Source organism: Etheostoma spectabile, chromosome 8, assembly GCF_008692095.1.
Source record: "Etheostoma spectabile isolate EspeVRDwgs_2016 chromosome 8, UIUC_Espe_1.0, whole genome shotgun sequence".
Taxonomy (NCBI): domain Eukaryota; kingdom Metazoa; phylum Chordata; class Actinopteri; order Perciformes; family Percidae; genus Etheostoma; species Etheostoma spectabile.
This window is the reverse complement of record NC_045740.1, coordinates 1880584-1892361: the sequence shown is the minus strand read 5'-3', so window position 1 is coordinate 1892361 and position 11778 is coordinate 1880584. Positions and strand designations below refer to the sequence as shown.

General features: G+C 42.2%; 1 protein-coding gene across 2 annotated transcripts in view; it reads right to left on the bottom strand.

The window, feature by feature from the left end:
- Positions 1-11778, bottom strand: part of ppm1h (protein phosphatase, Mg2+/Mn2+ dependent, 1H) — a 37197-nt gene that overhangs the window by 1355 nt on the left and 24064 nt on the right. For both annotated transcript variants that reach the window (XM_032524708.1, XM_032524709.1), the window contains 5 exons: positions 10463-10575; positions 9812-9896; positions 9470-9588; positions 5120-5183; positions 2895-3002 (listed from right to left, as the gene is read on the bottom strand). In XM_032524708.1, coding sequence (XP_032380599.1) covers positions 2895-3002; positions 5120-5183; positions 9470-9588; positions 9812-9896; positions 10463-10575 — 489 coding nt within the window. The remainder of the gene's footprint in view (positions 1-2894; positions 3003-5119; positions 5184-9469; positions 9589-9811; positions 9897-10462; positions 10576-11778) is intronic.

Sequence of the window (11778 nt, the reverse complement as noted above, 5' to 3'; positions counted from 1 at the left end):
ATGAGCAAGGGATGAGAAATGCATGGTTTCTAGGAATCATTAAAACCGGTTACTGAATGTCCTATGACAATGTCACATAAATGGCTACATGTATATGGCAGAATAGGAAGAAAAAGAAAACCCTTTATTCCGACATGTATTCCTCCAAAGTGGTTAGCCCTACTGCTAACCTTGTAGTCACATCACATGAATAGCCTACATTAGCAACTTTTGTTGTGTTATGTATTTTGTAGCAGTAACTTATCACGTGAAACCAGATACATGTGTGTGCTTGTGTGTGTAGATGTGCATGCATATACACTATGTGTCTACACAGTCAAGTCTAGGACAAAGTCAATGTCAGGGGTGTCAAACTGGTTTTCACTAAGGGCCACCGTGGAAAATGAAAATCACATCCTAGGCCAGACATGTAGGGTTTATTGACATGCTTGTATTGATAAAAGTCAAATATCTTTGACCGTATTACTGAAAGTCGTTTTTTTGCCGTTTGTCACATTTTTCGTAATTTGTCTTGCTTTCTCCGACACTTTTGTAACATTTTTGTTGATATTAAAGCCCTACAGAAAGATTATGTTTTACCAAGGCTACCACCCAGCCGACTCACAGCAACCTGTTTCATAGCAAATATATAAAAACATAAAAACTCTGCTTCTAGGGGAATTTCTGAGTGTCAAGGTCAGCAAATCTGCTAAATTCTACTTTGAGTGTTGTGTAACTACATTTTGAAAAACTTCAACTTTTTGGGTTGGCACACAACTAGATTATATTTATTGTGAACCTAAGTTGGTATTTGGGCTAGATAAAAAACTGCAGGGGGCCAAGTTTGTCCCTCGGGCCTTGATTTTGACACGTGTGCTTTATAGGGTGGATGGGTGGGAGAGGGGGTGCTCAACTAAGGGAGAGCAAAGGAAATAAAATAAAGAGTAATATATATATATATACATACACAGACACACATACTGTATATATTCACAATAATTATTATTGTAATAAATGACAATCAAAATAATATAAATAAAGTAAACTGACTTTAGAAATACACTGCCAATTTAGCTTTTTTTTAAATTATATTTTGTTATCGTCACTGTTTCACAACCATCCACTATTAGCTTTACTTTTATCCAGCTGTGAGCAGCTCTTCCTTTTAGCAATGCATTGTGGAAGAAAAGTATCAATCACCAGCACACTCAAAAACCAAGAGATTTTTTAGTAAGTTGCCATGTGATTCATCATCTGGGGAACTTAAACGCTCAAATGGTTGTTAATATTTCAGTCTGGACCAAAGTAGTGGACAGACTGACATCACGCCAGGGTCACAATGCTAGCATGACTACAACTTCAACGGCTACATCCATATTCATATATATGTGTTTCTTCAGCACCAAATACCTTAAAAATGTAAGAATGTTTCTTTTTTTTGTCTTCCTCTATATATCTTTTCTAGAAGTTATTGATGGCCTCAATCTTTCAAAGATGTTACTGTGGCAACTCATGTACGGTACAATATCTCAAAATGACTATGCCTGAGCAAAAGCCTATTCTGAAAAAGCAAGCATAGTAATGCCTAGAGACCTTGGACTTGGTAAAATCTGCCTCACTTTGGTTCCTTCAAGTAATTCCTTGGCTACCCTGAGGGAGTTGCCTAGTCACAGCAGACACGCCAACTTACTGCTGAGGCTACTGCTAAAAACCTTGTGATTTGAGTCAAGCTTTGAAAGAGAGAAACATTCTGAGGCAGTTCCTAGAATTCCAAAATATTGATTTCAACAGTAACATATTATCCCTAGAGGAGGGGTGATGACCAGTGACCAGACCAATTTGGTTTCTGACCGCTGAACGCCCATACTTGATCTCATAATGATCTGATGACTCAAGTGTCAAGTTTAGCTTATTTTTCTGGGACTTTCCTTTATAACCTGAAAGCAATCAGTAATTCTAACTTGACATGTTTGCATGAAGGATTTTTCACAATCCCTGCAGGTCACACACCCACACATTTCTTTATATAATAATTGTCTATTTTTTCCTGCATTTAACATCCAGCGAGACCTCTAATGCTCAAGTTTGACGTGTCTTACAAATACTTAGAATGTATTTGGACTCTATCTGAAACGTAAATCTGAAAAGAAATACATCAAAACAGAGACTGAACTGCGACTGATCTCAAAAGGGAACTGAATTAAAGATCAAGAGAGTTCATGGGCTTCGTGACTACTGCAGTCATGTGTGTTAGACACTGGGAAGGATAGGAGCTATTTGAGAACAACGGCTGGTGGGGAATGGTAAGGGGGATTGTTCATTCATTGTTTATTTTGTGTACATTATGTATATTTACAGTATACACTCAGGGGGTCGAGGTAATGACGTAAAATCAAAGGAAAGATCCACCACACTGCTAGCACGCTGCTATTGATAATGTGAATCCCATTTTCATAATACAGGTTAGTATTTTTCAAACAACCAACAACTGAGTTTAAAATACATCGGTCACATCCTCATTAAGGAATTAATTAATCCTTATTTTAACAACTTTTACTTTTTGGACATTAACCAATCAAACAGGAATAAATTCAGAGAAGAGGAAGCATATTTCTTCCCCAAATGTGTCACAAGATATGTGTGTCCTTTATTTGTTTATCCACCTTTTTTTGTAAGCAAAAATGTACATTATATGTACTGTATGTCTAGAAGATAGATACTGTTCAATTCAAATAGTGGAAATGTAGTTAAGCACTTATTGAAGTGAAGGAGACTTGGCTTTTCTTTACTTAGAAACTTGTGTCCAACTTTAAGTAGAAACACTCTTAGTAGTGTATAAGGGATAATGTGAATGAGTGCATGTGCTTTCTTGTACACACTGAAGGAGGACATAATAAAGGACAACAGTCAAATACCTCTGGGCAGCAGGAGAGGAAGGGCTTAATGTAGATGTTAGAGTCGTGCACTTTGAGATTGTGATCCCCGAGACCTCTTGTGACCCCGATGGTCGCCAACACACGAGCCTGCAAAAGAACAGGAAGCGTTTAAAGTGCAACCTCTGTTTGAGTCAAACATAGCAACAACCAACTCTTTAGGGATATTTGGAGTTCATTAGAACTCAGGTCTCATTTCTTCATCGGTTATGATAACATCGTACTTGCCAAAGGGAATTCTGAGATGTTGGGACATTGTCCTATCACTACAATAAATATGGACGGGGGCAGGGATGTTTAGATAAACCAACCGTTTCAGGCCAACCATTTTATCTGGAGGGGACCCTGTGAGCGAGCGCGGCCGAAACGCACAGCAAAACGTGTGTAGAGTCTTCTTGTGTGACTGCTTGTGTTTCCTGCCCTCCGTCTGGCTTCTTAGTGATGTCACTGCACTGCTGTGTCTAAGCAAGTAACATGGTGAGTGTAATTTTAATAATTACCTGTAGGAATGATGGCCAACACAACAGATCATTCCAGTTTATTAAAATGTGGGTCATGGTACTGTAAAGTCTATACAGACGTAGAGTTGTAAACTTGTCTATGTCCAGTAGGGCATTTTAAGTAGTTGGAGAAGATTTTGACTGCTGTGAAGACGTGTTCCTGAGCACATCATATTACCCCAAACTGCTCTAATGAACTGCTAATGTTTCTATCAGGCAGGTTTCTGAGTAACTGTGAAGCAAGATTTTCTTGACCAAGATCCTATATACTGTATATACACACATATATACAACCTCTTGATAAAGTTAAGACTTAGTTCATTAAAATACTATGTGGTTTCTGTGAACCATCTCTTAGTCTATTGCATTCATCCCTCCTCATAGTTGTAAAGAATAACCTGCATGCCACATCCCTTGTGACGTTTCACCGACAGATACAGACTACTCCAACTGGGAATCTTTATCTTGATGGATGAGCAGCATTTAGGCAAATAAACGCAAGTTCATCGTCAGCATCTTCCAGTTTTGTGACTGCTTAATGATCATTCCCCGTGCCCCAGACACCTTCAAACTCATTTGTAAGCTGTGCAAAACTCCTTTTGATGATTCCTCCTGTCTGCACTGGTCGACACTGCCGCCTCTAAAAATGGCTGCTGGCACAAGACTGGGGAACTGGGCTAATTGAATCTACTTTACAGCTTATGAGACAGGGCGGCACATGAGGCCGGGGAAGAGGAGTACAAGGGCAAGTGAGGCCTGTTAGGAATGGACCTGGCTCAGTATGCAGCACAAAGAGGGAGAGAGAAGGAGACAGAGAGGTGGAGAGAAGGGAGAGCGTTTCAAAGTGGCAGCAAAGCTCCTCCGGCGAGAAGGGGAAACATCCTGGGATTAATTGTTGAGCGTTGGGGCCCAGCAGGCTGCGCGCCGGGCTTTGAAGTGCTCTGGCGTTTCTCTCCCTCGCACAAAGCCCCCTCACTCTATCTAGCCATCCATCTCCACGCCTCAGTTCAAAGGGAGAGGACACAACGTGGGCACGGCCAACTGTGCACGGGTTAACCTGAATGTGGTTGCAGGCAGAGATCATTGTGGGGTGACATCAGCCCAGTCATCAGTCAAACATAAATCTACTCTCTGTCTGTATTAAATAGAAAACTGGAGAACGCCACAGTGAGAACACATTCAGATCCATCATGTTTCCTCTCTGACCTTATCAATGCAACAAGGACTAAATGCTTCACACCACCTCATGTACAGCACCACTCAGGGAAATGTCATGACCTGTGTGCTAAGCTTGACCTTTTCTTTCTTTTGTGTTGCGTGTCAAAACACTAAAATAATTATTCTGCAAGTCACTGTCTTAGCGGCGTTATACTCCAATTAACATATGTCCGTTTTGGACACTTTTCAGCTTTTGTTTTATCACAACTGGTGGCTTCTAGCTGTCTTAGTGCTTCGTTTTACCTGCTTGGGGACATAAAGGTACAAATTTCATTAGAGCAGAGATATTTTCTGTGCCATTAGTTGGTGCAGGATGTGTATCGTGGAAAAAGAGGCCAGGAATGCCTTCCACTCTGGCTCCTCCACACAGTGACAGGGGGGAGTGGGGGGGGACTGACTAATGGTGCCCTGGCGAGCTTTGATTACAGGCGAGGCGCAAAAGGCTGTGGGAGTATTTCTGTCAGCAAGCTGCCGCCAAGCACCTCTTACCTTCTTCCCTTCGCCGTAGATCAGGGGAAACTTTAGGTCATCGTCCTCAATGGTTTTATATGCCCTGCACAGAGGAGAGAGGACACTTTAATGGGTTTTTGGTTTATGGCAGGCAGCATACACGTGCCCTAAAGATACATCGCCCCCGTGCCCCGGCGGGCCCTGCTGCTGAGCCGACTGGCACACAGAGAAAGAGTGTGCTAGGAGGGAAAATAGAGAACACAAGGAAAGAAAATCCACCCAGACTTTACACAGAGAACGACACAGAGTCTTAGCATATTTCTCTCCTTTTTTCTCTCTCTACTGATCTTGCAAAAGTCTCCCTAGAGACAAAGAGAGAGACATCTATGGATGTATACGACACTCTTGGTTTGCTGTTGGTTTTGTCTGCAGCCGTTTTGCAGTGTGTGTGTGTGTGTGTGTGTGTGTGTGTGTGTGTGTGTGTGTGTGTGTGTGTGTGTGTGTGTGTGTGTGTGTGTGTGTGTGTGTGTGTGTGTGTCTGGACATAGAGCAGCTGAATGATGCAAGAGTATCCACGTTTACATTCCCCCTTTCTCAGAGCGGTGCTAAAACCTCCCAAACTAATGAATAATATACCTCTTCAGACTGGGACCAGACAGCGCTGCAGTGCAAGGTAAAAAGACTCTAATACTGTATGTATTCATGCCAAGTTTATACGTTTCATCTCTATACTGTAACTCAGAAACTAGCAGTGAAGGAACCCTGCACTCTTGCTCATTGCTAGTATACTCTTTAACTTCAGAGGAACAGCTGTTTCACTATACCGTACCAGAAACATTACAGATTTGAGCCAATTTCCATTCAAAACCCACACCAGGTGCTACGAAAAGAAAAATCTGGCATCCTTACCTGGATCAAATACCAATTAGAAATACAGGTTATTCTTTATTTTAGCCTTTAGACTAGAGGTAAGGAAGAAAGAATTGGTCATAAAAATAATTTTAACTGACTTTAGAATGTTTTTTATGTGTTTTTTTTTAAAATTACAGCTTTTTAGAAAACCTGCTTAAAACAAAACGTAACAAAAGTGTGGATTTGCAAATATTAAACGACCCGGGCCTGCCCCACACACGTTATCCAATGTATTTCAGCTGCTGCGAAGCAGATTAGCAGGGACCAGGCTGGCTTTTACATTACTGCTGGTTCCACTCAGAGAGACCATATGTTTCCACCTTAGGCGAGCGCTATACTGCTGCACTCACCACTTTTTTAACAGTGTGCAGAGCGAGGACTATCAGAGCGAACGCAGCCCACAAACACAGAAATACAGTTTGTAGCCTGAAAGTCTTCGGAGCAGTGAGCTGTAACGCCTGTAGAAGAGTTTCCTCACTAATGTTTGCAATATTCATAGTGTGGAAAAACCTCTAAAACAGCGGTTTGATGATGTAAAGCCTAAACTGAGCATTAAAAGAGGTACTAATTAAACTAGGACATCAGTAGTATCACCCTCTCTTTTAAAAAAAAAGGGAAACACTATTTCTGCTGCCAAGTCACTTCAAACTTCTTTCATTTGAGTATTTCACATTCAAGTGTTAGTTTCCTTAAAGATACTACTACGTTGGGACATACTCTTTATGTCATTATTTCAAAGGTGTCTTGGATGAAATCCTCAGTGCCTCCTGTCTGGGACAGTCTTCCTCCGGAGACTTGTGTTTACAGCAAATCCATTCTGTCAGACTTGAGATAACGAGTGTGTGACAGAAAGAGAGACACACACATTAATCCTGTTATGATACCTGCTTCCCACTCTGGGACATAGAGTCCAAAAACAGCAAGGAAAGTTGCTCAAGGGCTGTACTGTTTGACCACAACACTGAGTGCTTTCACATTCAAGGCCTGTTTGGCCGCCTGATACGTTGCAGAGTGTGACCGACAGAGAGCGTGAGTGGGGGGGGGGAGAGGAAGAGAGGGATGCAGGGAAGGAGGGGGGTTGTATCATCTTCTCTGCAGGTGAGAAGAGACGGACAGGAGAGGAGTGATGTCATCTCCGCTTGGTGCAAAGAGGGGTGACAGAGAAACATTAGGCGTGTTTGCTCAGCATCCTTATCTGCACACTTTTATATATGCTATATTCATACATTTCTACGCATACACATCCGATTAACAGACTTTTAGGTGACATTGTGCCAGGCCTGTTTCATAAACAGATGAGTCCCCCAAATTGGTGAAATAGACAGTTGGGTTCAAATAAACTTTTTGGCCAAGCTTGATGGGTTTTACCGTAGATTCAGTGGTGCCTTCAGGAGCAAAGAAAGGCCAGAGTTAATGGCAGTGACCCAACTACACTCCAAATGTAATCTATAGGCATCAGTCATATTGGTACAAAGGCATAGTGCAACAAGAAGGGAAGAATAGAGGGAGGAGCAGGAGAGGGAGTAAAAATGTATGACAGTGATGAAGGTGTGTGTTAGTCTCTGTCCTCTCACATTCATTGTCTGTAGGATCAGGAGGAGAACAGACACCCTGGTGGGCGTGGGCATTTAAGGGAGACAGCTTGACCGCCGTTCATGGTCATTTATCATTGCCCTCCTATGTGGCCTACACACCATCTTTTTTCATTTTCTTTTACATCTTTAAATTTTACCAACTGTTTTATCTCTATTTCTATCTTTGCAGCTTACATTTCTCTCTGTCTTTTAAGGAATTTCCTTCTCATTTTTTCTCCGCCCCCCGCCCCCACCTTCTTTTCCACCTTCCCTCCGCATGACTGGCTGTGTTTTGCCTTGGTGTTTGGATCACGTCGGACAACGCTGACCGCTCAACATTCATCACTCTGGGACGTCTCACAAACAAAACCGCCCGCCATCCTGGACAACGGCCACCATTACAGTTTGCAACGCCAAAGTATCCAACTGGCCGACGGAGGGGGAGGTTCAGAAAGTGAGGGATGAAGACAGAGAGAGGTGGGCTGCAGGCCTGTATGCCTTCATTAGAGCGTGGCCTTGATCATGGATGCCTTTGAGTGAATAGGATGCCAGTGTACACCCACACAGGCACAGCATGTAGGCACTCTGGCTACACACACTGACAGGAGAGGGTACATGTGCAGACAGGATGCTGCAGAGACATAAAAAAATCCTCTGTACCTATAGTGTCTGAACTGCGCCTATACCAGATGACACTGTTAAATTACGCACAAGCATATCATAGCAATCAGCCATGCCAGCTGACAGGGTCCTAATTTAAGACCCAGACTTAGTCTGGATGAAGCGAGCAGAGCTCGTTTATGGGTAGAACCTGATTAAATATACATCACAGGCCGTCTGCGCTTCTAAGACAGTAAGCAGGCAGACGACAGGCGGAGAGTTCTGGGCCCAATAAGAAACACAGAGGCTGACTGACCTACATTTGCTGAACCGAGCGGCGCCACAAAACACAACTGCACGGAAGAAACACAATCTCTCCTCAGTCACCTGCACCTACTCATATATGCATGAGTGCATATACATTTGAACAACACATGTTCTACAGGGGGTAAACGTAATTAAAACACTTCAAGAACAAAGAACTTCAATATTTAAATCCATTAATAACAAGAGCAAAAACCAGTGGTAGTGTGTACGTAAGTGCAGGTTCTCAAGTACTGTGTTTAAGTACAATTCTGAAGTACTTGAAGTATTACCTTCAATGCTTTTACCTACTGGCAAAAGCTGCTACACAGGAGTTAAGTGTGCTTTGCTTACGTGTCCTTATTATGAAACACTCTTGTCTTTGACACTTTTTGAAAAACGGTTTGCATTTTTCTACAGTTCACGTAGAATCTGCCAATTGGCATTTGACCTTTATTATCTCTCTCGCCACAGTAAGATGTCCTTGCTTTGCCCACGTATTCCTTCTTACTTTGCTCTCACATGCACAGAAACAGAAATGCCAAGGCCACCTTCTGGCCTCTACTGACAGGGAAGGTTTAAATGACTTTTGTACAATACTGTACACTGAATAGGATGGAGATTGCGGTTATTTCTTTATAAAGGGTAGTACATCATGGGAAGTCACTCAAACGTAGATAATGTCTCAAAGCAATTGTTTCGGCAAGGCATAATTATACGAGGCTAGGAAGCAGAAATTATTTTGACATAAATTTGTCTCAGAGGGCTCATGAATGGATCCGACCAGATGCACAGATTAAGGATGTAAAAAATTGAACAGTTTTTCAACAAATCTGTTAAAGAAATCATCAGCAATGCAGAGGAGAAGCTTACTGACACACATATTGAATCAGCAAAATGGGGGAACAAAACTGTGGTATTCACAGTTTGCATGACGTGTAACATGCATTGACATTAAAAGATTAAAATCAGTCAAAAATCAATAAATCAGTCAACCCACCATCCCGACATGGTGAAGTCACGGTACAGCATCCTCTTCCCCACTTCCTTTCTCTGGACTCTCCTCGGGAATTCCAGATGTGTAAACTCGTTTCCTAATAAGTGGGGCTGCATGTAGGCCTTTGATATGAAAAGAAAAAAAAAGCATAAAAAAAGAAGAAGATCGACATACCCAGGGGATAGGAAAAACAATTCCATAGTCTATTAAGCTGGCAAAGAAAGCAGGCAGTGTAAGAGAGACAGAGCTAAGCATAGCCGGTGTCTCTACGGGAGGGGAGGTCAGCTCTGCTCATTTCTGACAGCTGTGCTTGTTAGAAAGGAGCCGAGAAAGGTTCCTGCTTACCAGGAACTGCAGTCGCTGTCTCTCTGACTCCGGTGTGAACTCTGCTGACATGGGGACGACTTCCCCTGCCCGGATAATGATAGCCCTGACGGAGCAGACAAAACAAAACTGTGTTGATGTAAGCTGGAACACTGTTGCTCCTGCTGGCTGCGGGGCACGTGAAGGTGAGCGTCATGGCAAAGGTACGCTTTTTGTGCATAGGAGTAAGGATTAATCGTTTTCAAATCAAAATTGCAATTCGAAAGAAAGTGATAAGCTAATTGTGATTAAAGGTGTTAAAGGTCCCATGGCATGAAAATGTAACTTTATGAGGTTTTTTAACATCAGTATGCGTTCCCCCAGTGGCTAGAAATGGGGATAGGTGTAAACTGAGATGAGCCGATCTGGAATCTTGCCCCTTATGAGGTCATAAGGAGCAAGGTTACCTCCGCTTTCTCTGCTTTGCCCGCCCAGAGAATTTGGCTCACCTATGAGAGAAATGTCCTATTTTCAGTGGATATTTAACGTGATTGTAGAAGGTGCAATATGTAGCATAATAAGTAAAAATAATTATTGCAAATCGAATCACAATCACAATATACATCGAAATTCAATTTTTCACCAAATCCTTCAACCCTACATAGGAGTACTGTATGTGTATGTGTATCTTACCTGCTGTCCCCGGCGTTCCCAATGTAGAGCTTCCCAAGCAAATAGACAACCACCAGAGCAGTGCAGCCACCTGAGATGTTGTAGACTGCCTTCTCCTTCTCTATCTGCACATCCTAAATGGAAACACACGCACAAAGGAATTCTCTGATGAGAGCACATAATTCAAACCCATCCACTACACATAATCGTGTTTCTAATCATCACAGCCTTCAAAAATGTTTTCCTATCATGCTGCGGCACAAAGCATTTAAGCAAAAACCTGATACCAAGTAAAATACTTCCCTGGTACTTAGAACCCACCATGATGCCATTATTAATTATAGCACCATAATAAATTAATTAATCAACAGGGCCATAAGTCAAGGAGCAATAAAACAGAATGGAAACCAAAAGGATAGGAGAGAAAGTTTGGAGGGACCGCTGGTTATTACACCAGCTAATTAACCCAGATTAATTTGCTACTAATTAAACCCAAAAAAAAAGGTATTTGAAAAAACCCCAATGCTATCAGTTCGTTAATTAGAGGAATAATTAACCTGTCAGCGAATTAATCAAAATGCTAACATAAATTTGAACCAAGCTGCTCACACTTGCTTTAACCCTTTTATGCTCTCCGTTGCTACTGTTCGTCTGCCTCTTAGGGGCCTTTAATGGCAAAACAGAAGCTGGAACTTATCCCGGGAAAATGGATGACCCCTAAGGCGCCTTCACTGCACCCCTCCGTCACTATCAACAGATTGAGTTGGATGAAAAATGTTGGCGAACACATGTGCAGCAAGGCCATCCCTAACACGTTTTCCCATGAGGAATGTAACCCCAACTAAAGCTCATCGCCTTCTGCTCCGCTTCTGACTACCTCCATCTGATTACAACTGTGTGAATGTGTGTGTTTGTGTACAGTGTCTATGTTTGTAGTGTACTGTATGTGTGCATAAATATACGTGTGTTTGTGTCTGGCAGAAAAGACAGATATGTGTGTGTGAGAATCAGAGTGCAAGTGTGTATAGAGAGTTCTGCATGTGGGTGTGCATAAAAAGCTTTTGTAACTGGATGTGTGTGTACAGTCACCTTCATTACGTCCGTGTGATTGTGTGTGCATTTTTGTGCAGGCCGTTTTGTATAAGACAGAATTATCTTGTTTCTGAACACATGTACTCCTCAGTTACAACACACACACACCCACACACTCACACCCACACACACACACACACACACATAGTTGCTGCTGTACACATTTCTCAAGAGTGAGAGGGCATGAAGGAGAATGGAGGATAGATACGTGTGCGTGTGCGTGTGTGTGTGTGTGTGTGTGTGTG